General features: G+C 41.5%; 1 protein-coding gene across 1 annotated transcript; it reads right to left on the reverse strand.

The window, feature by feature from the left end:
- Positions 1–5: 5 nt before the first annotated feature.
- LOC112227950 (progressive ankylosis protein homolog B) lies at positions 6–23,552 on the reverse strand. Its single transcript, XM_024392992.2, has 12 exons — positions 23,032–23,552; positions 17,396–17,612; positions 17,017–17,135; positions 16,487–16,570; positions 14,317–14,487; positions 13,874–14,008; positions 12,989–13,081; positions 12,769–12,861; positions 5,732–5,861; positions 5,149–5,272; positions 1,330–1,429; positions 6–887 (listed from the first exon to the last, which is right to left on the reverse strand). Exons 1-12 carry the CDS (start codon positions 23,125–23,127, stop codon positions 762–764), a joined length of 1,488 nt encoding a protein of 495 aa, XP_024248760.1. The 5' UTR covers positions 23,128–23,552; the 3' UTR covers positions 6–761.
- Between the last annotated feature and the right edge of the window lie 671 nt (positions 23,553–24,223).

Here is a 24,223-nt window from a genome sequence, read left to right on the forward strand (position 1 = left end):
AGATGGGCTCTTTAAATAACAATTTATTTGCCAAATAATATAATGCCTTTACAATATGTACATCGAACAGTCAGAATGTGCTATTAAGAAAATAGCTATACTTGTCAAAATAAAATGAAACATTCCCAGACTGCATAAAGTGGACGAGCATAATGATGCAAACACAGTCACACACACCCACTAAGATACTGAGGGATTCCCGACCCCTTTCTGCAAGTTAATATACACTTTGCAAATTCCCGTCGCCTATATAAAACAGAACTCTAGTTCTTGAACACCATTCAATGTAAAATACACTTGCCCAACTCAACAGGTCCTTTTTCAAATGTTCCAGCATTAAAATAAAATAAAGCTGTGCTTCTTTTACTTGATTATCCAAGTAAAATAATGTTTCAATTTCTCCACAACACATTTCCCTTAGCTGAGGACCGGTTTTCCTACATCAGTTATTTCCCATGCTCAATTAGCAGTAACACGATGATGAAAGTGATTAATACTTATCCTATTTCTGCAGTTCATGAATACATTAATTGTCCAGAGGATTGGAAGGTATTTACATGGATTTCAGTGCATGGCTTGTCTGTACAGTGCGTGTTCCTCATCATGGCTGATCATCCACTCAAGGAGCCTATTAAGCGATCTGTGTTCTTCTCTCAGGTCCGGTATTGGGGCCTACCCATGGTCCTCTTCCGCTGGAATTCCCTTTTTTCTAATGGAGCTCAGCTCCAATTTCTCCTGTCTCTCTCTCTCTCCATGTGCCTCTACTCCTGAAGCTCCTCCTCCTGGAGCTCCTCAATGGCATCCATCTGAGTTCTGGAACACACCTCGCTCATAGGAGCCGAGTCCTCTCCCTCCACCACCAGCTCGCTGGCCATCTCATTGTTTTTCTGTGGGAAAGGAGAGAATGAAAGAAAAGGAATATAAGAAAGAGCTGAAAGGAATGAAGAGCAATTTATAGTTATTTTGTACTTCACTGTATGACTATACAGCAGGGCTCATCAACTAGATTCAGGCACGGGACAATATTTTCTCGAGGGGATGGTCAGGGGGCTGGAACATGACGACAAATTGACCGCAAGAAGCACAAACATATGACTACAACAATCATGCTTGCATTTGTATAGGGTTACATATCTCTCGTGTGGGAATAATTTAGGAAATCTGTTCCAAAGTAAAAACTTGGAGCTTATTTGCTGGTGTTTTTACAGTCGTATGTAAAACAATAAATTGCTCAACGTGGGGGGGCCAAATGAAATCACCCATGGGCCGCCAGTTGGGGAACCCTGCTATACCGTTTCTTACTCTTCCTTTATGTAGGGGTTCTCTCACCTGTTTTCGATAGACATAGCAGGCCGCAATGGCCACCATGGTAGACTCCCCTATGAAACCAGCCAACAGAGACCCAACCCCCAGTGTGGCCCCGTGGACACTGAAACACAAACCCCAGCTTTCATTAACACTGGAACAACTGACCAGTAGAGCTCAGAATACAGGATATACCGTAGGCCTATGTGGTACAGGCTTACCCTATTGGAATACATTTTGGGGGGCCGTATAGACTAAAATAGGCCCATTTCACACTTCCTCCAAAGAAACTAAAGCAAAATAGCCATTTAGTTGTAGGCCTACAGTGTGTGGCAAGTGAAAAATGTCATCCTAGATGTCTTGCTGTGAAATAGCCTGGCGTCTAGCAAACACGGATGTTTTTTTCCCGGGGTAAAGAAAGTATAGCAGCAGGTCTGATATACTGGCTTTGGCTTGTCAGTCCGGATGAGAGGCGTTGCTAAGCAATGGAAGAAAAGTCCTCTCTATTATGGTCAGTCTTTTATAGTGATTTATGCTCAGATACCGTTTGCCCACAGTGAAATGACCATCTTGAAGTCACACCGCTTTGTCGCATATGGTTCAGACAGAAATGGCAGTGACACATTCACTTGTATTTACAGATAAGGTAGGGTAAAAGGGCAGCTAGGATTGTCGATGGGTCCAATTCTTGTGCAGCAAAAACACTCACTTTGAGCATAGCACATAGATAGATGCATGCTTTATTAACTCGGTACCAGTCCAAAAGTTTGGGCACTTCTACTCATTCAAGGGTTTTTCTTTATTTTTATTTCTACATTGTGGAATAATAGTGAAGACAAACTATGAAAGAACACATGTGGAATCATGTAGTAACAAGTGTTAAACAAATCAAAATATGTTATGAGATTCTTCAAAATAGTCACCCTTTGCCTTGACAGCTTTGGCATTCTCTCAACCAGCTTCATGAGGTAGTCACCTGAAATGCCTTTCAATTAACAGGTGTGCCTTGTTAAGTTAATTTGTGGAATTTCTTAATGTGTTTGAGCCAAAACAGTTGTGACAAGTTAGGGGTGGTATACTGAAGATAACCCTGGGGTAGCCTAGTGGTTAGAGCGTTGGACTAGTAACCGAAAGTTCAAATCCCTAAGCTGACAAGGTACAAATCTGTCGATCTGCCCCTGAACAGGCAGTTAACCCACTGTTCCTAGGCCGTCATAGAAAATAAGAATTTGTTCTTAACTGACTTGCCTTGTTAAATAAAGGTAAAAAATACAATATAAAAAAACAAGTGAAGAGGTGACTCCAGGATGCTGGCCTTCCAGGCAGAGTTGCAAAGAAAAAGTCATATCTCAGACTGGCTAATAAAAATAAAAGATTAAGATGGGCAAAACAACACAGACACTGGACAGAGGAACTCTGCCTAGAAGGCCAGCATCCCAGAGTCACCTCTTCACTGTTGACGTTGAGAATGGTGTTTTGCGGGTCCTATTTAATGAAGCTGCCAATCACATTTTGTTGAGTTGATTTGTGGAATTTCTTTCCTTCTTAATACGTCTGAGCCAATCGGTTGTGCTGTGAAACAGTAGGGGTGGTATACAGAAGATAACACTATTTGGTAAAAGACCAAGTCCATATTACGGCAAGAACAGCTCAAAAAAGCAAAGATTAACGACAGTCTATTACTGTAAGACATGAAGGTCAGTCAATCCGGAAAATTAAGAACTTTGAAAGTTTCTTCAAGTGCACGAGCAAAACCCATCAAGGGCTATGATGAAACTGTCTCTCATGAGGACCGACACAGGAAAGGAAGACCCAGAGTTACCTCTACTGCAGAGGATAAGTTCATTGGAGTTAACTGCACCTCAGATTGCAGCCCAAATAAATGCTTCACAGAGTTCAGGTAACAGACATCAACATCAACTGTTCAGAGGAGACAGAGTGAATCGGGCCTTGATGGTCGAATTGCTGCAAAGAAACCATTACTGAAGGACACCAATAAGAAGAATGGACATTAGACAGGTGGAAATCTGTCCTTTGGTTTGTTGAGTCCAAATGAGATTTTGTTTTTAATATTTAACTAGGCAAGTCAGACAAAAACAAATTCTTATTTAAAATGACAGCCTACCAAGGTTTCAACCACTGTGTCTTTGTGAGATGCAGAGTAGGTGAACGGATGATCTCTGCATGTGTGGTTCCCACCATGAAGCATGGAGGTGTGATTGTGTGGGGGTGCTTTGCTGGTGGCACATTTAACCAGCATGGCTACGAAAGCATTCTGCAGCAATACGCCAACCCATCTGGTTTGCACTTAGTGGGACTATCATTTGTTTTTCAACAGGACAATGACCCCCCCAAACACACCTCCAGTCTGTGTGAGGGCTATTTGAACAAGGAGCGTGATGGAGTGCTGCATCAGATGACCTGGCCTCCACAATCACCTGACCTCAACCCAATTGAGATGGTTTGGGATGTGTTGGACCGCAGAGTGAAGGAAAAGCAGCCAACAAGTGCTCAGCATGTGGGAACTCATTCAAGACGGTTGGAAAAGCATTCCTGATGAAGCTGGTTGTGAGAATGCCAAGAGTGTGCAAAGCTGTCTTCAAGGCAACGGGTTGCTACTTTGAAGAATCTCACATTTTTTGGTTACTACATAATTCCATAGTTTGTCTTCACTATTATTCTACAATGTAGAAAAGAGTAAAAATAAAGAAACCCTGAAATGAGTAGGTGTCCAAACTTTTCACTGGTACTGTATATTATGCTACCTTATGTTTAATTGAAAACCTTGCACAAAGAACCGGTCTAAAGATTTAATGAGGCTATTGGCTAAATACAAAACCGCATACCCTCACACTGAATTTGCAAAGTCTGCATTTGATGGTAGATGTGGTGAACGGTGACAATTTACATATTTCTGATTTAAAATCTTATCTGAATACATTTCTATTCATGTTTGCTTATCATGAAACAGAGAGCAGCTCCTCAACTCCGTGTCAGATTGGAGTCCAATCAAAATGTCACACTAAGCAATAAACAAAGTTTGCTGAATTCAAATAAACCATCTTTAGGTATCCCGTTTTAGAATAAAACATAATTCATATTGTAATGTGTCAAATCAAAGTTTTTTGGTCGACACAACGATTTGAGGATGTTGTCGTAGGTGCAGCGAAACGCTTGTTTCTAGCTCCAACAGTGCAGTAAAACACAAAAATAAACATTACACACAATCCATAAAAATGTAAATTAAGAAATATCAATGTCAGAGACCAGAATATAAATTGTGTGTATGTATGTATACACTGGGTAAAACAGTATTAAACTGACCAGTGTTCAATGACTATGTACATAGGGCAGCATTCTCTAAGGTGCAGGGCACTGGGCGGAGGCCGGCTAGTGGTGACTGTTTAACAGTCTGATAGCCTGGAGATAGAAGCTGATTTCGTCACTCTCAGCATATCACACAATGTTATGCAAATGAGTTGTTGTAGTTGATGACGCTGGGGCATGCTGGGTCTAGAGGCGCTTATGTGCGTCAGCGCGCACCGACCTATGTTGAACCAAATAAACGACAACTTGATTATTTCATGGGAAATTATCATCATGGGCTGTTTATGCTAGTTAACAAACTACGTGAGAGTTTTGGTGGCCATACAGGCTCGTTACAATATCAAATCTCTCAGGCCACATCATAGCTTACATTATTATGAGACTGGTGAATCAGGAACTCATATATGTTAGCTGAAGGAAACAGACCGTGTGTACTAAATGGAACTCTATTCCCTTTACAGTGCACCCAGTCAAAAGTAGTGAATAGGGTGCCATTTCAGTGAGGTGTCCACCTACCCCATATAAGGCAGCACGACCAGGCTTGTGATGAGGACGATGATGCGGAGCACAGAGCTGGGGGCCAGCACAAAGGTCTTCTTCAGGGTCATGAGCCAGCCAGTCAGGTGGGCCCGGACTGTCACTACACACACAGGGGACAGAGTCCGTGGAAACGTCAAATCAGACTGCTGTCTCAGCAGACCATGGTAGCGTCCCAAATGGCCCCCTATTCCCTTTGTAGTGCCCTACTGGCACCCTATAACCTTTATAGTGCACTACTTTTGACCAGAGCCAATGGAGTTTTGGTCCAAAGTAGTGCACTATATAAGGAATAAGGGTGCCATTTGGACCACAGTCCATGACTCTGGGCTCAGCGGTACAGCATTGTGTTAACACATAGAAAACCCTCGTACTCAAGATAGGACACTACATACTAGGAGGCTCATTTGGGTGACTAATCCTAAATAGTCAGACATTTCCAGCAGACATTTCCTGTAACACTTCCTGTTATATATGGCAAGTATGTGTGGGTCATGGGGAATCAAACTCACAACTCTAGGGCTGCAACCAACAGATATTACGCACTTTGTGCACTCCTTACCTGGCAGAGGGAAGAAGGAGAAAATCCTTAGTGGAACCACACAGAGCTCAGCGAAGGCAAGGTCCACACCAATCACATTCACTAGAATCTTCTCAGAGATGTGAGGGGTCCAGAACACCACAAAGCAGAGCTGGCCGCACAAAAACAAACCAGGGGTGTTATACACCACATGTAGCCGGGCAAACAAAAACAAAGTTATTTAACTCAGTTACATAACCTTGCCAAAACATTCCTTGTTGGAATTTACTAGATCATTAAGGCGACTGAGTTTAGGTTCACCTTAGTCCCTTTTGAAGTTAACACAAGCCAGGCTTGTAACCCAAATATAATTAAGTCTAATTGCAGTAACAATGTACAATACCGTACATAACACAATATTGCAACTAAATCACTGAGGTAAAAGACAACTTATAAACTACACAGAACAAAAATAAACGCATGTCCCATGTTTCATGAGCTGAATTTTTTTATTTATCCAGAAATGTTCCATACGCACAAAAACCTTATTTCTCAAATATGCTGTGCACAAATTTGATTGCATTTCTCCTTTGCCAAGATAATGCATCCACCTGACAGGTGTGGCATATCAAGAAGCTGATTAAACAGCATGATCGTGCACCTTGTGCTGGGCATAATAAAAGGCCACTAAAAAGTGCTGTGTCACACAACAATGCCACAGATGTCTCAAGTTTTGAGGAAGCACGCAATTGGCATGCTGACTGCAGGGATGTCCACCAGAGCTGTTGCCAGAGAATTGAATGTTAATTTCTCTACCATAAGCCGCCTCCGTCATTTTAGAGAATTGGGCAGTACGTCTAACCGTGCCTCACAACCGCAGACCACGTGTAACCACGCCAGCCCAGGGCCTTCACACCCGGCTTCTTCATGTGCAGGACCATCTGAGACCAGCCACCCGGACAGCTGATGAAACTGTGGGTTTACAGAGCCAAATCATTTCTGCACAAACCATCTCAGGGAAGCTCATCTGCGTGCTCGTCATCCTCACCAGGGTCTTGACCTGACTGCAGTTTGGTGTCGTAACCGACTTCAGTGGGCAAATACTCACCTTCGATGGCCACTGGCATGCTCCCCGAGAAATGTGCTCTTCACGGATGAATCCCAGTTTCAACTGTACCCTGCAGATGGCAGACAACCCCTCGGCCATGATGCCATACACGCTTTCTGATGTCAACATTGTTAACAGAGTGCCTCACGGTGGTGGTAGGGTTATGGTATGGGCAAGCATAAGCTACGGACAATGAACACAATTGCATTTTAAATCGATGGCAATTTGAATGCACAGAGATACCGTGACGAGATCCTGAGGCCCATTGTTGTGCCATTCATCTGACGCCATTACCTCATGTTTCATCATGATAATGCACAGCCCCATGTCGCAAGGATCTATACACAATTCCGGGAAGCTGAAATTGTCCCAGTTCTGAAATGGTCTCCATATTCACCAGACATGTCACCCATTGAGCATGTTTGGGATGCTCTGGATCAACGTGTACGACATTGTGTTCTAGTTCCCGCCAATATCCAGCAACCTCACAGTCATTGAAGATGAGTGGGACAACATTCCACAGGCGATAATCAACAGCCTGATCGACTGTATGCGAAGGAGATGTGTCGCGTTGCATGAGGCAAATGGTGGTTACACCAGATACTGAATGACTTTCTGATCCATGCCCCTACTTGTTTTTATCCGTGACCAACAGATGTGAAATCCATAGATTAGGGCCTAATACATTTATTTCAATTGATTGATTTCCTTATGTAAAATATTTGAAATTGTTGCGTTTATATTTTTGTTCAGTGTATATGATGTGTTCCTCTGGTTCTGGTTAGAAATATTTGAATTGCCAAAGAAAATGTAGCAGTGCAGTCGTGCCGATGACTCTCGGATGTTTTGCTGAATGTCTATGTTTAGTCAGTCACAATACTGTATACAAATAGACAGGTCATGCTGAGTCGTGGTTTTCCTGTTTTTTCACTAGACTTCCTCACTGTCTAAATCTCTAAAAGCCATCTAAAGTCAATTTGATGTTTATAAAGAAAATAATTTAAAACCCATTTGCTCTGTTTACAGTCTAAACTGGCAGTGAAACATTTCCTTTGTGGTGTTTATTGTACACTTGTCTGTCTTCTCTCTGCACTGTTCACTTTCCCACAGAGTCAGACGCAATCAGAGCAAGTCTTGGCATGTGGGCTGTCAGAGGCTGAGCCTGTGTTTCCATCAAGCCCGTAGGCCATGGCTATCTGGCCCAATGTGCAGTATGCTATATACATGTAACTGCCAAAGTAAAGGAAACACCAACATACAGTGCCTTCAGAAAGTATTCATATCCCCTGACTTATTCCACATTTTGTTGTGTTACAGCCTGAATTCAAAATGGATTAAATAGATAAATTTTTTCTCACCCATCTACACACAATACCCCAGAATGACAAAGTGAAAGCTGACAAGGTAAAAAAAATCTGTCGTTCTGCCCCTGAACAAGGCAATTAACCCACTGTTCCTAGTCCTTCATTGAAAATAAGAATTTGTTCTTAACTGACTTGCATAGTTAAATAAAAGGTCAAATGAAAAATATATATTTTTTGTAATTTAAATAAGTATTCACACCCCTGAGTCAATACTTTGTAGAAACACATTTGACAGCAATTACTTTCTGGGTAAGTCTAAGAGATTTCCACACATGGATTGTGCAACATTTCACAATTATTACTTTCAAAATTATTCAAGCTCTGTCAAATTGGTTGTTGATCATGCTTGACAACTATTTGCAGGTCTTGCCACAGATTTTCAAGTAGATTTAATTTTTTAAATAATAATAATAATAATAATAATAATAATTCGGCCACTCAGGCAGATTCACTGTCTCCTTGGTAAGCAACTCCAGTGTATAATTTGGCCTTGTGTTTTAGGTTATTGTCCTGCTGAAAGGTGAATTAATCTCCCAGTGTCTGGTGGAAAGCAGACTGAACCAGATGTTCCACTAGGATTTTGCCTTTCTTTTTGGTCCTGAAAAAGTCCCCAGTCCTTAACATGATGCAGCCACCACTATGCTTGAAAATATAGAGTGCTACTCAGTAATGTGTTGTATTGGATTTGCCCCAAACAACACTTTATATTCAGGACAAAAAGTTAATTGCTTACCCACATTTTTTGCAGTATTACTTTAGTGCCTTGTTATTCGGTACAGGCTTCCTTCTTTTCACTCTGTCAATTGGGTTAGTATTGTGGAGTAACTACAATGTTGTTGAGCCATCCTCAGTTGTCTCCTATCACTACCATTAAACTCTGTTTTAAAGTCACCATTGGCCTCATGGTGAAATCCCTGAGTGGTTTCCTTCCTCTCCAGCAATTTAGTTAGGAAGGACACCTGTATCTTGGTAGTGAATGGCTGTATTGACACACCATCCAGTGTAATTAATAACTTCATCATGCTCAAAAGGGATATTCCATTTTTTGTTTTAACCCATATACCAATAAACTCAGCAAAAAGAGAAACGTCCTCTCACTGTCATAACTTAACGTGTAAATATTTGTATGAACATAAGATTCAACAACAGATATAAACTGAACAAGTTCCAGAGACATGTGACTAACAGAAATGGAATAATGTGTCCCTGAACAAGGGGGGTCAAAATCAAAATTAACATTCAGTATCTGGTGTGGCCACCAGCTGCATTAAGTACTGCAGTGCATCTCCTCATGGACTGCACCAGATTTGCCAGTTCTTGCTGTGAGATGTTACCCCACTCTTCCACCAAGGCACCTGCATGTTCCCGGTCATTTCTGGGGGGAATGGCCCTAGCCCTCACACTCCGACCCAACAGGTCCCAGACGTGCTCAATGGGATTGAGATCCGGGCTCTTCGCTAGCCATGGCAGAACACTGACATTCCTGTCTTGCAGGAAATCACACACAGAACGAGCAGTATGGCTGCTGGCATACCTATAACGCACAGTGTTGAGATTGCCTGCAATGACAACAAACTCAGTCCGATGATGCTGCGACACACCGCCCCAGACCATGACGGACCCTCCACCTCCAAATCGATCCCGCTCCAGAGTACAGGCCTCGGTGTAACGCTCATTCCTTTGACAATAAACGCAAATCCGACCATCACCCCTGGTGAGACAAAACCGCAACTCGTCAGTGAAGAACACTTTTTGCCAGTCCTGTCTGGTCCAGCGACGGTGGGTTTGTGCCCATAGGCAACGTTGTTGCCGGTGATGTCTGGTGAGGACCTGCCTTACAACAGGCCTACAAGCCCTCAGTCCAGTCTCTCTCAGCCTATTGCGGACAGTCTGAGCACTGATGGAGGGATTGTGCGTTCTTGGTGTAACTCGGGCAGTTGTTGTTGCCATCCTGTACCTGTCCTGCAGGTGTGATGTTCGGATGTACCGATCCTGTGCAGGTGTTGTTACACATGGTCTGCCACTGCGAGGACGATCAGCTGTCCGTCCTGTCTCCCTGTAGCGCGTCTCACAGTACGGACATTGCAATTTATTGCCCTGGCCACATCTGCAGTCCTCATGCCTCCTTGCAGCATGCCTAAGGCACATTCGTGCAGATGAGCAGGGACCCTGGGCATCTTTCTTTTGGTGTTTAACAGAGTCTGTAAAAATGCCTATTTGGTGTCCTAAGTTTTCATAACTGTGACCTTAATTATCTACTGTCTGTAAGCTGTCAGTGTCTTAACGACCGTTCCACAGGTGTAAGTTAATTCATTGTTTATGGTTCATTAAACAAGCATGGGTAACAGTGTTTAAACCCTTTACAATCTACATCTGTGAAGTTATATGGATTTTAACAAATTATCTTTGAAAGACAGGGTCTTGAAAAAAGGAACTTTTCTTTTTTGCTGAGTTTAGGTGCCCTTCTTTGCGAGGCATTGGAAAACTTCCCAGGTGGTGAAATCTGTGTTTGAAATTCACTGCTCAACTGAGGGACCTTGCAGATAATTGTATGTCTTGGGTACTGAGATGAGGTCGTCATTCAAAAATCATGTTAAGCACTATTATTGCACACAGAGTGAGTCCATGTGACTTGTTAAGCACATTTTTACTCCTGAAATTATTTAGGCTTGTGCCATAACAAAGCCGTTGAATACTTTGAATAGATTTTCCAAATAATTAAATAGCCCTTACTTTAGTGAACTTGCGAGACATTGCAAGCCAAGAAATTGTGAGATACAGCTTTTGATTAGCGATACATGGTTCTGACTGTATGCCTGGTATTTGACCTGCCTGGATGTGCCCCTCCCCCCAGCTTGCTCTTTCTTTTCTTTCTTTACTGTGAAAGATGCGAGAGTTTGTTCTCAGAAGTAGCCTACGGCAACTAGTCTCCTCCGTTGCAAAACTACTGAATCTTAGGAGTCGAGGAGTTTATTCTTAGCATAATCGAAGCTTGACACCGGGAATCGACGGGCAAGGAGTCGAGAAATCGATTATTTTGGAGTCGACTCTCAGCCACTCTGTAGTATGGATTTCGTACTCCTCCACAACTGTGTAGCACCCACTTGGTTGATGCGGCTGCTACAGCGCAAAACATCCCACTAAACATCAGTCCAAACCAGACCAGTAGTCATCCTCACTGCGAGCCCTCTTCCATTTCCATAATGCAGTCAGGTCTCATTGATCAAAAAGAGGCCGGCGCTGCGATGGATCTTTAAAATGCAAACATTAACGTTAATCAAGTCAACCTGCAATCAGTCCTGCAACTATGTGGGTTAAAACAACCAGATATATCAAATCAACAAGTCAATGACTTATCAAAAACAAAAAAAGCTGATCTCTCTAAATTCTGTACATATTTTAGATGTCTCTGTTTAGGCTGCCTTACGGCACCATGGCAACCACAGAACCCTGGTTGCCAGGCTTGAGCCCACACCCACTTGTTTATAACAGTGGAATTCCACATCTGGTTGGCATGCTACCGCCACTCTCTGTGGCTCCAAGGCCTTCGCTTTTCCACCAACTTCCTGTTTTTCACATCCCAAGTCATTAGGGACACATTATTTCCTCCCCATCAAATCAGTCTCGGGGTTTTTTTTCTGTTCCCATTTCTACCCTGTATTTACCACATATCCCAATACCGAAACCGTGAAAAAAACCAGACGATTTATGACAAGGCGGAACTATACCTTTCTCAACAGTGCTTTTACAAGGCCAACTTGTTGTGCTCTGTTCTATTATCAATAGAGCTGGATGGAAAATAGAAGTCAGCTTCCATTACTTTGCTCTGAAATTCACATGCATATGGAAACGGATATGTTATGTGAAACACATGTGTTTATGGAAATGCCACAATTGTATTATGCCCTTTAAACCAGGAGAAGAAGTGTTCAGGGAAACGACAGTACACCAACCTGGTGTGCCTCTCCCTCTCACTCTGACACACTCACACACTGCAACCTGACTCCTGAAGTCAGATATAGAACAAAAAAAACACTGCTATATAAATACTGTACATTCTGTCCAAACATACAGGTATTGAAACCACTTATTCCGCATAGCTGGTTCTATACCTGCTTGTTTGGTGGCTTAGCGCTTGAAGCCCCAGGGCTTATCCAGAGCATAAGTATATATTTATCTATGGCATAGTGTTTATCCATCCAGTGTCATCTTCGCCTTACTTCTTCCTTTTCACACGAGGAGTAGTTAAAAAAAAAAAAAATAGGCTATAGTTCAGAAAATTATTAAGTAGGATACCCGTCTGACTACATCATTATGTAAGAAGCATTGACATGAACAAACGCCAAGAATGCCCACATAGAACACTGAAAGGATGTTCCGCTCTGCTTGCGTGAGTCTCAAAACTGTTTTTCTCTGATCTGTGGCACGCTTTGTGCCAAAACTGACAAACAGAACACAAGAGCTAAGATCGTCTTGGTTTTGGCTCTGAATTCTACACTCTGGATTCTCATTTTTTCTCTCTATAGAGTTAGTATACTTCCCAATAGTATTCGAATATTTATTCCAATATTGGAATAAAAACAAAAAGAGCCATACATCCTTCTTACCGTGAGCGATAGCACCAAACAACAGGCTGTAAACTTTTTGATATGCGTCTTTGTGACCGGTGTGCCGGATATGAGCTTATTGCTGGGATTGGTCTATTGAAGAAGAGAACATTATCATTAGTGGGAAATAAAATGCATGCCACCTGGACTCAGTACCCAAATATATATAATATGTTATGATCTGCAACAAGAGGCTATTGTTAGACTGGCCTTGGTTTACCTTGTCGAAAGCGGGATAGACAGCTCTCAGTTCAGTCAGCCAGCCATAGGGCATGTGACCCACAGGGTAGGTGGCAGTGAGCACAGCCACTGCCTGGCCAAGCAAAAAGAGTCATTAGGATTCACATGACATTTAATTTCCTTTTTGGACAGCTTACAGCAATGTAGCCAAGATGTTAAAACATGACTGACTAGCCAAAACCTGTCAGCAAAGACAATTAGCTTAGTTTGTAATCGCATTAGGATTTTCCCATGTTCATACCAGGGCAAGTGCCTCGGGCTTGTCAGCATTGTGTGTAACCAATAAAAACAGGCAGTGACAGTCTTTGCACACACAGTAGAGATGTTTAGGAATGTTTTCAGTCACTGTAAGTGTGAGGTCACCCTCTGAGTTTCAGGTTGAATCACGTAAACACCACTGGCAGCCAATGTGCTTTTGATTATTTCCAGTTCATTCTGGTAAACAGCTTATTGTTTTGCCTCTGGTTAGGTCTCTGAATGCACGAGAGGTCCAGACAGATTGTTCAAATTAATTTGGGCATTTCAGCTGTGATATCATGAGAAGGGAATCAACCTAGCGAGTGGATAAATGCAAAGCCTGTACTACAGGCCAAACTGATGCTAAGAGTTTGGCTGTATGAAGTTACTTTAGCATGGTAATGAACACTAGCAGTCAAAAGGTCCCCCCCCCACCCACACAGTTGACATTAGAAATTCCTCCTCCCATGAGCCAGCAGCCTGTCTCCTCAGACAACAAAACATTAGATTAGAATCCAGACCACTTCTGGTAAAGGACATTGTGTTTGGCAGCTGCCGAATAACAGTGAGTGGGACTGAGCTAAATGGGGTATTATTGGGGAGTGGACCGAGTAGTCTACAAACTCACCTCAGTAGCTTCGCTGCTCCCCTTGAGGTCCCGGGACACAAAGAGGTTGACAATGGGCCTGCTGATCCGCTGGGTAGCCAGGATGAGGGCCAGAGGCCACCAGAAACTCAACATCTTCCTGATGGTGGCATCTCCCTGCAAAGTGAACAGGAACGAGAGCGGGAAACAAGGGTATGTTCAATCTGGGTGCTTTGTAGTTGTAGAGCTAGCTCCTCATGTGAGGGCAGTAGTATTGATTACTAGATAAAATAGGGGCCATTGACCTAATTGTCCTGGTTCCTTTTGGGACATAAGCTACTATTACACAGGTAGTCTGCAACTGCAACAAAGACAGTTTTAGAAGACCAAGATGAATTGATGCCCCAGAAAAGACACACTACATGTTGAACTCCATCTGTCATTTAAAAAAAGGTCCCAGTAGGGCGACTAAGGAAACGGCGTACCCCCACGTCAAGTCCACTGGATTCGGGGATCTTGTCGTGGATGTTGTAGTAGTAGCCTAGGCCCACGATGGTGAAGCGTACCAGGGCTCCCATGTACAGGGAGAGGATGGGGATGAGCAGGGGCTCCACACACGGCAGGTTACTGTGCAGCAGGATGGACACAAACACAATCTGCCACAGAGAGGAGGGAGACCACAGTCAGATCTCTACACACTCCCAACTCACTGAATTTTCTCGCACACACATTTATACTGACTATACCCACGCACTTAGATACAATCATCATAAACGCTGATGCTACTCTGTTTAGCATTGTCACCTTACCACTACACATATCTACTTCCAGCACTCCAGTATCCCTCCACATTGTAAATATGGTACTGGAACTGACCCTGTATATACAGTTGAAGTCGGAAGGTTACATACACTTAGGTTGGAGTCATTAAAATTTGTTTTTCAACCACTCCACAAATTTATTGTTAACATACTACAGTTTTGGCAAGTCGGTTAGGACATCTACTTTGTGCATGACACAAGTAATTTTTCCAACAATTGTTTACAGACAGATTATTTCACTTATAATTCACTGTATCACAATTCCAGTGGGTCAGAAGTTTACATACACTAAGTTGAATGTGCCTTTAAACAGCATGGAAAATTCCAGAAAATTATGTCATGGCTTTCTGATAGGCTAATTGACATAATTTGAGTCAACTGGAGGTGTACCTGTGAATGTATTTCAAGGCCTACCTTCAAACTCAGTGCCTCTTTGCTTGACATCATGGGACAATCTAAAGAAGTCAGCCAAGACCCCAGAAAAAAAATGTGGACCTCCGCAAGTCTGGTTCATCCTTGGGAGCAATTTCCAAATGCCTGAAGGTACCACGTTCATCTGTACAAATAATAGTACGCAAATATAAACACCATAGGACTACACAGCCATCATACCTCTCAGGAAGGAGATACGTTCCGTCTCCTAGAAATTAACGTACTTTGATGCGTAAAGTTCCAATTTAATCCAGAACAACAGCAAAGGACCAGACCACTCCCCTTGTGAAGATGCTGGAGGAAACAGGTACAAAAGTATCTATATCCACAGTAAAACGAGTCCTATATTGACATAACCTGAAAGGCTGCTCATCCAGGAAGAAGCCATTGCTCCAAAACCTCCATAAAAAAAGTCAGACTACGGTTTGCAACTGCACACTTTGCTGCAGGAGGGTCTGGTGCACTTCACAAAATAGATGGCATCATGAGGAGAAAAAATTATGTGGCTATATTGAAGCAACATCAGCCAGGAAGTTAAAGCTTGGTCGCAAATGGGTCTACCAAATGGACAATGACGCCAAGCATACTTCCAAAGTTGTGGCAAAATGGCTTAAGGACAACAAAGTCAAGGTATTGGAGTGGCCATCACAAAGCCCTGACCTCAATCCTATATCAAATTTGTGGGCATAACTGAAAAATAGTGCGCGAGCAAGGAGGCCTACAAACCTGACTCAGTTACACCACAGGGCCCAATGCACCAATGGGCCACAATTCACCCAACTTATTGTGGGAAGCTTGTGGAAGGCTACCCGAAACATTTGACCCAAGTTAAACAATTTAAAGGCAATGCTACCAAATACTAATTGACTGTATGTCAACTTCTGACCCACTGGGAATGTGATGAAAGAAATAAAAGCTGAAAAATCATTCCCTACTATTATTCTGACATTTCACATTCTTAAAATAAACTGGTGATCCTAACTGACCTAAGACAGGGAATTTTTACTAGGGTTAAATGTCAGGAATTGTGAAAAACTGAGTTTGAATGTATTTGGCTAAGGTGTATCTAAACTTCCGACTTCAACTGTAGCTTACCTACTTTTCGTTCTCTTCTTATTTCGTATTTTATTCCTCAAGTATTTTTGTTCTACCTTATGTTATTTGTAGTACTACATTGATATTGATTACAGCATTGTTGGGTTTAGAGCTTGCAAGAAAGGCATTTCATGTGACATTAAAACTTAGAGACACTCCCTTACGACCACATCCCTGTCACAACCTATCAGAGCAGGGCATACTGCCAAGACCACTTTTAAGGTCAATTGCATTAGTCTTGGCAACAAGGACCAATCTTCACTGTAATGGAGATTAGTGAAAAACAAGGAAGCAAACTGCGGAGTACCTGAGCGATAACATCAGAGATGGAGGCAGAGCCTACGATGACGCTGTATTTGTGCTTAAGGAGAATTCCAGCATGGATCCAAGCCTACAAAACAATAAACAAAGAGACAATTGATGCTTCTCCACCCAAGAATTTCAGAACACCAAGTACCCATTGTTCTTATCTGGCTTGTTTAAAAACAGCAAGCCAAAGGCCCACATTGAAATCTGATTTCGACCAAGCAAAGAGAAGATATGCAGTCGTTGAAATACAGGGACAGGCGCCTGTCCATTTTAAGACCCAGCATGATGAGCAGAGGATTACAAATCATTTTTCTAGGTCAGGTGTTATTAAGCTTCCCTCTGCCATGATTATGGCTCTCTGACTGGCCATACTTTGGGTCATAGAAGAGCTGGCCTGCATCCCAAATGGCACCCTATTCCCTACATAGTGCACTGTTTGACCAAAGCCCTAATGGGCCCTATAGGGAGTAGCATGCAAATTTGGGACGCAGCCTTGAAATCAAGCCGTATACTCTACTCAGCGCTCACCATGGCGTCCAGCAGAGGGAAAGCGGCCAGGTAGAGGAAAGCCCTCCTGGTCTTGTTGCCCACGGAGTCGTCCACATGGTGGAGCTTATTGATGATGTAGTAGCCTAAGTCTGTATGGGCTGGAGACGGGGAAGACAGTCAGGATACTATGAGAACTGAGGAGATGACACAACTAAAACGATTAGAAAAGTTGAACATGATATAAGAAAAACAGTCGTAGGTTTGCCTCTTAATTATCCCAAAAAATAAGAGCTCACCCAAAAGCGGTTTACAACCGACACATATCATTGGATTGTAAAATAATAACTTGGAATTAATAAGAAATATGGGTAGTTAGTTGCTATTAAAATTTGGGACAAAACCACCCATAAAGCCTCACCTATGAGAACATGAAGGATGAATGCTATTGTGCCTGCTACCGCCATGCAAAGCACAGCCTTGGCCCTGTCCCTCTTGCTGTTGACAAACACCAGGCCCACGTTCTTGAAGTCACTCATGGGCCCAGTGAAGAACTTCATTAGCGAATAAGCCAGCCCGTAGCTGGCTAGCATCTCAACTGCATCCTCTTTAAAACCTGCTAAACCCCGGTTAAGAGCCTGCCAACGACCAGAAGGGCAAGGGAATGGATTGGAAAGAGTGAGAATTTATTAGCTCCACTAGGCTCATCATCATACCATCATCATTCATACCAGTGCCGCGCTAGGCTGGTCCCAAATCTGTTTGTGCTATCATGTCGAATCCTTGTCACTAATTGTCATGCCAAACATGTTAGCTGACATGATAGCATAAAGAAATCTGGGACCAGGCTAGTACTGCGATTTACTAGTAAGCAAATGGCAGGTTTACACTGTATACAGTGAAAAGATAGCAGTGACATACTTTGTAAAGGTCATTCCCATGTTAAAAAAATAATAAAAAATAAAAAAAGGGACCCATGAGCACTGACGTGACGCTCATTGGGAACATATCAAAATGGGTGTCAAATGAAAGCTAAGAGTTTAGATGCATTTTCAATCATTTTCCATCTAAAAATAAAAATTAGGCCTAAGAATTGGCTTTGATTTCTGGTGAAACGGATGGAAAAGGGAATTTAGAAAACCATGTAACAAAAGGTATTAGAAATACATGACAACATAATAATGTTGAAGTAAAGACCCCTGCCAACTATTATCAACACTTATTTGGTTTTGGAGAAAGGATTTGCCTTCTATAAATTTAAGAAACAATCCCTTGTAATTCCGTTAACAAAAATTGACATATCAGGATTTTGGCAATTAAGAACTGTATCTACTTCCCCAGAGTCAAATGAACTTGTGGATACCATTTTTATGTCTCTGTGCTCAGTATGAAGGAAGTTTGAGGTAGTTTCGCCAGCCAATGCTAACTAACAAATCGGAAACAGAACTACTGAAAAATCTTTAACGGAATTACTGCAACTGAATTGGCTACAATGGGAAATTATAGTAGTCACTTACCACAGTTGGGTTACCTACTTACTGTCCTCCCTTCCACTGGCATACTGTTATGTTAAGCTTCTAACTGTTTTTTGTTGTTTCATTTGATTTCAATAACTTTTTTACTGCACCCCTTTTGATTTGAATGAAACTATTCTTGCTGGTCGGTAGAAGTGGTCAGAAAGTGACATTTTGGACCGGAATGCCAAAACATTCAGATGATAGAGGTACTCAAAGTTCACCCATTTTGCATATCCCGCTATACCATAAGACATCCATGTCTTAAATCACTGGAAAAGATTAACGGTTGATTTTGACATAATTTAAAAGCTTACAAACAAGGTTGTCAAACTACTTAATAATTTCTTGAAAAAAAGTGTTATTAAAAAAAAAGTAATTTTAACCTTTAATGTCAAATATCTTAAAACACAGAGTTTTAGTCCCTAATTGACAATCTGAGGTGTATGTGTTGTGCCTGCCGTCGGTTGAGACACAGCATACTCTTGAATACAGGGTGGGTGTCAATTTAATCATAGAAATAAAATTAATAGAATGGGCATTCGCTTGTACACCATTGAAATTGAAATGTTAACTTGCAATAAGTACCACAAATATGGCCGCCGGTCCATCCACCCACCGTCAAATGTCAACTTAAATGGGAATGTCTATTCTGTCATCTATATTTCTTCTGATTTCAATAGGTTTCCTATGGAAGATAAACAGTCATTTAAAAACAACTGATATTCCCATTCAAGTCAACATTCTCTGATGCGTGGATCTCTTTGTGGTACCATTTTGAAAGATTAAATGTCCATGTTATTCCCATTTTAGTACATTTATCCGCTAAAACATGACACCCACCCTATATTCAAGAGCATGCTATGTCTCAGCCGATGGCGGGCATTACACAAACACCTTAGATGGTGTAAAAGAAGGATCTAAGCTAGGGCTGGGCGACATGGCCAAAATATCATATGGCGCAGTTGTGAGACAGATGTCTACGATTGGTTCAGATTTACTCTGGTCTGGACCAACCAAACTTGGTTTTGTTTGCGGTCGGAGCTCATTTGAATAATAGCCAGAGTGTAGAATAATACTCATATATACAAAGGACGCAATTGCATATTTCTACCTTTTGTGTACCTAAACAGGATACATCACCATGAAATAGAAAGAAATGCATAATTATGGATATGAATATCAATGTAGTACAGATCAGGGACCCATGATGTAATTCTACTTCGCTTACTGTACTTCAATCACCAAAACAGATTTTTTTTCAAACTCAAGGTGTCATGTCATAGCTGACACACCCTTCTTTCTACACATATTTAAATATTAATTCGTAGCAGATATTTAACAGAGCTTTTGGAAAACCTGGTCGCATAAAAACTGAGGGAAATTTTACCATAATTCTGTTACCAAGCTTTGCATCTGCACAGTTCTTCCAGTAAAATGTGTTTTTGTGAACATTTGTGTAAATTGTTCAAAGTAGTCCTCGTGCATAGAGTTGTATGATTTGTTAAACTTTGAAATCAATGTTTTTTATTTTGCATACATTTTAAAGTGAAAAATCTGAGTCTCAGCCACAGAATTGCCATTCAAGTCCTGGTGCAGTCAAAAACTTGATTTTTCTGTGCTTTATAAATATTTCCACAATATGAGGTTTGGAATAATACTGTGAAATTGTTAAAATTATGTTAATGCCCTTTTAGTCTAAGAGCTGTTTGAAAAGGCTGCCTGAAATGTTACCGTGTTTTGATGAGATGGAGTTTTGGCCTTCCATGGTGACATCACCATGCAGTAAATTAGTTAATAGGCCAATGAGAAAGAGAGTTCCAAACTTCTCTGCCAATTACCGCTCATTTTCAGTTTTCCCCTTTCCACTCACACCACTCCCAGGCAGTCCTCGCAAAATTCTTGCTTGAGAAATTGCTCTTCGCTAAGTTTTTTTGTGTGGAACATTTTAATTGAAAACAATCACAGTAAAGTACTTAATTGTTACTCAGAAATGATTTAATATCGAGATAAAATGACTGCATTGGACCTTTAACATAATGGATGTTTGGAAATATGATCTGCTAGGGCAGCCAGGATGCAAAAACACTGTTCTCCGTTATACGCTGTCGTGATCCTGAACCACTGAACTAGTCATTCAACTAAATAACACTTCCATTTAGCTTTGCCTCCAGAGAGCATCCACAGCTGCCTCTTTCCATAGAAGGGAGCCGGGTGCTATTTATATCTGCTCACGTGGCCATTACATAAGCATAATCCTAACCTCTTCCGAGACACACTGTGCCGCTTGGACTCCCACTGTCCACAAGGAAAGAATACCAGCTAGGATGCTAGGCCTGTCATCTGTCATATGACTGAGCCTGAATGGGAGCTGTGGGTCACTGGTGTGGGGCTATGGCAGGGGAAGGACAATCATAACATCTCCACTGAACTGTGCTTTAGTTCTGCATGCATTATGGCATTTTCACAAGCCACAAAGATGGCCAAGTATCAGTACATCTACTAATGATTAAATCAGTGACAGTGTTTATTAAACCAAAATCTACTCTTATTTCCCAGTTATATCTAGTGGACCTCACTTTGATCAATGCCCTAGATCCCTATAACAATTCAAGGGCTTTTTAGTTTACATTCACTGCGCTAGATATCACTGATGCATATATAGCCCAATCCCACCTAACCACCAATGAAGGCTAGGCTACATCGTATAAACCAGTGGTGGTTGGTGACGTTTAAGATGAGGGAGGATTATTATTCTTTTTTTATTCTTTCATGAGCATGGCCTTATTTTATTTTTTTACCTTTATGTAACCAGGTAAGCAAGTTGAGAACAAGTTCTCAAATTTCTATTACAGCATAGTGGATGACTGTCATTCATAAAATCCAGGGTGTAATCATTAGTCCAAAAGTTACAAACAAGTTTCTATTGGACAAATTCAGGTGTTTATCACCGTTTTGTTTGCTTCCGTTTAAGAAAAGTTTTTCAACAGAATCGGCGGAATGAATACACCCCTGATCACACTTAACCACAGTTCACTTTCATAGCAGTCACATACAAACAGATTGTTATTTGTTTATTTATTTATATATTGTAATTCCTTCTCGCAACTATCTACGAGCACTCCGCTCACCTTTTTTCTTAGCTTGTGGACTTCAGTGCACAACACATCTATCTGTGACCAGGTGAAAAAAATGTTCCAAGCCAAACCTTCATTTCATGACTGCTAACTGCTACACACAGCCTACATCATTGTCACATTATAGTCAATCACCATAGCTACTATAACTAACATGTTAGTAAACCTGCTACAATCATGCAGTACAGTGTAGTCAGCAGCAAGCAGTTTAGCAAATACACCGCAACCCTTTAGTGGCAATAAATTTATAAAACCAAAAGCTTACCTTGACTTGGAAGAGTTCCTGTGTTGGATAGCCATATCCAGCTAGCTAATATAGCCTCCCTCTCTGTTTGAGCTGGGTGTTTGAGTAGGCTAAGCTAGCTAGCCGCATTTAATGCTAGCTAAGACAGTGAAAGTGAAAAAATTTATACTACGAAATATGGCTAGCTTTCTCTCTCGCTTCTCCTTAATTTTGGGAGAAATCAATTTGTTCAAAACTGTTCAACTATTTTCTTTCTCTGAGTCAACTACTCACCACATTTTATACACTTCAAGTGCTAGCTAGCTGTAACTTGTGCTTTCAGTACTAGATTCATTCTCTGATCCTTTGATTGGGTGGGCAACATGTCAGTTCATGCTGCAAGAGCTCTGATAGGTTGGAGGACGTCCTCCGGAAGTTGTCATTACCGTGTGAGTCTATGGAAGGGGTGAGAACCATGAGCCTCGTAGGTTTTGTATTGAAGTCAATGTACCCAGAGGAAGACAGAAGCTAGCTGTCCTCCAGCTACACCATGGTGCTACACTAGAGTGCTGCTTAGGATACTGTAGAGCTTCATTGCATATAGTGTGTTTTACTCCATTATTTGGTGACATGTGAATATATTTAGCATAGTTTTATCTAAAAAAGGTTTTTATTTATGAAATTCACTGAGGATGATGATCTTCCCCTTCCTCTGATGAGCCTCCACTGATATAAACACAGAAGAGCAGCCATTGTCTAAATATGGGTTACATCAGCTGCTAGCTAGATAATTTGTCTGTAGCAGAATTTGTTTACTGTTTACAAACATCAAAATATCTAGTCGCACTCATTTACACAAACATAAATTTATGCACGCGTCTGTTTTGTAATCTCTAAGCTTAGAATGGTCAAATGATGTAACTGTGGGCCACTACTACTAGTAGTGGAGGTGGTCTGGTGGATAGATAAAAACATTCTGTACCATGTTGAAAGCTTAGCTCAAGTCAACATAGTAGTCAAATCAAGCAAGCAAGGTTTAGTTAGCGCGACAGTGTTTTGACCGTGCCAGATAGCTAGTTAGCTGCTTGACGTTCATCGCCTTGCCTCACCCCCAATGTTGGCTACCGACACATATCCTACGCAAACTAGGTTGTATCATGTCAATTTGATGTCGCAAACCTACCTGTTCGCCGAGGTCGATTGCTACATTGGTAATAGCCAAAGGCACCAGAAAGCGGATGAGAGGCCAATAAGGAATGAGAGATGGAAATTCCACCATAGTGTAGCCGGGGTGACAGAACGAGGGGCATCTGCCTCTGTCTTGACTATTTAAAAAAATGTGTTGGTAGAATAGATTGTAGGCACTTCACTTCTCGTGAAATAAATGTCAATTCAATTGATGATAATGTACGTTACAAGTCAGAACGCTCCCCGCTTCGCAGTTTCCAAGAAATATGCTTCGGTGTGCAGAGGAGAAGGTCATCAGCAATTGCAGATGGGCGCTTCTCCATTGCTCGACATCGGTGAAGGAGAAAATGACAGCTAGCTGCATGAAAATTAGACAGAAAATCCAGCGATAAGGTCTCAACTTGAATCATAACAATAATCGGGAATTCCAGAGACAGCTCTTGTAGTGTAATATTCTGAGCGTTCGACAGCCTGCCATCCCGCCTTGACTGGCGTCAAACCACGTGTGTGTCGTGAACAACATTAGCATGAGCAACAATAGTGGAATCGACCGTTCGCCTTCAAAGTAAAGGTCCCCCATTGAAACTGATGCAAACGGATAAAAATAGTGGAACATGTCCCAATTGGACTAGATAATGCTAAACAAGGTTGGAATGTTGTTATATAAATTCAACAAAAGACAATAATGACTTAATTTGACACACAAAAAAATCTGTTGAAATCGCACTGTAGATGTGTTAGACTTTAGAATTGCATTGGGGACAGTCTTACCTCTGGATCTTGGGTCCATGAAATGGAGCCTGCTCAGTGACAGCCGCAGATTACAATACTAAAGTGTACAGAAATATTAACATCTTAGATCTTATTAGGAAACCCAAGGTATCTATTATTGAGGCATTGTTAGTTTTACACTTAAGACATGACTCAGCCATTGTGCTGTAGAATTCTTGAATTTTGTCTCTTGTGTAATAAATTCTATACATTAGTTTAAAATGGATTAAGCATACAGATGCCAATATCAGTTCTTTTTAAGTCTTGGTTACAGTAGTTTTTTTTCTTTCTAAGAGATTACCAGCTGGTTTTGTATATCGTATTTATCATACGATAGTACAATTATGCTGACTGTGATTTGACCCTCCACAGGATGTTCTATAAGAACAATGCTGATGCTTCTCTTTTCAAGGTTT

This window comes from Oncorhynchus tshawytscha, linkage group LG29 (assembly GCF_018296145.1).
Source record: "Oncorhynchus tshawytscha isolate Ot180627B linkage group LG29, Otsh_v2.0, whole genome shotgun sequence".
NCBI classification, from domain to species: domain Eukaryota; kingdom Metazoa; phylum Chordata; class Actinopteri; order Salmoniformes; family Salmonidae; genus Oncorhynchus; species Oncorhynchus tshawytscha.

Excerpts from the sequence above, each read along its gene's own strand:
- LOC112227950 (XM_024392992.2), bottom strand. The coding sequence starts at position 23,127 with ATGGTGGAATTTCCATCTCTCATTCCTTATTGGCCTCTCATCCGCTTT. Across the intron at positions 5,862-12,768 it reads GTTTGGTGCTATCGCTCACG|CTCTGCTTTGTGGTGTTCTG; the intron begins GTAAGAAGGATG and ends TTGTGCGGCCAG. Across the intron at positions 888-1,329 it reads GCTATGTCTATCGAAAACAG|AAAAACAATGAGATGGCCAG; the intron begins GTGAGAGAACCC and ends CCTTTCCCACAG.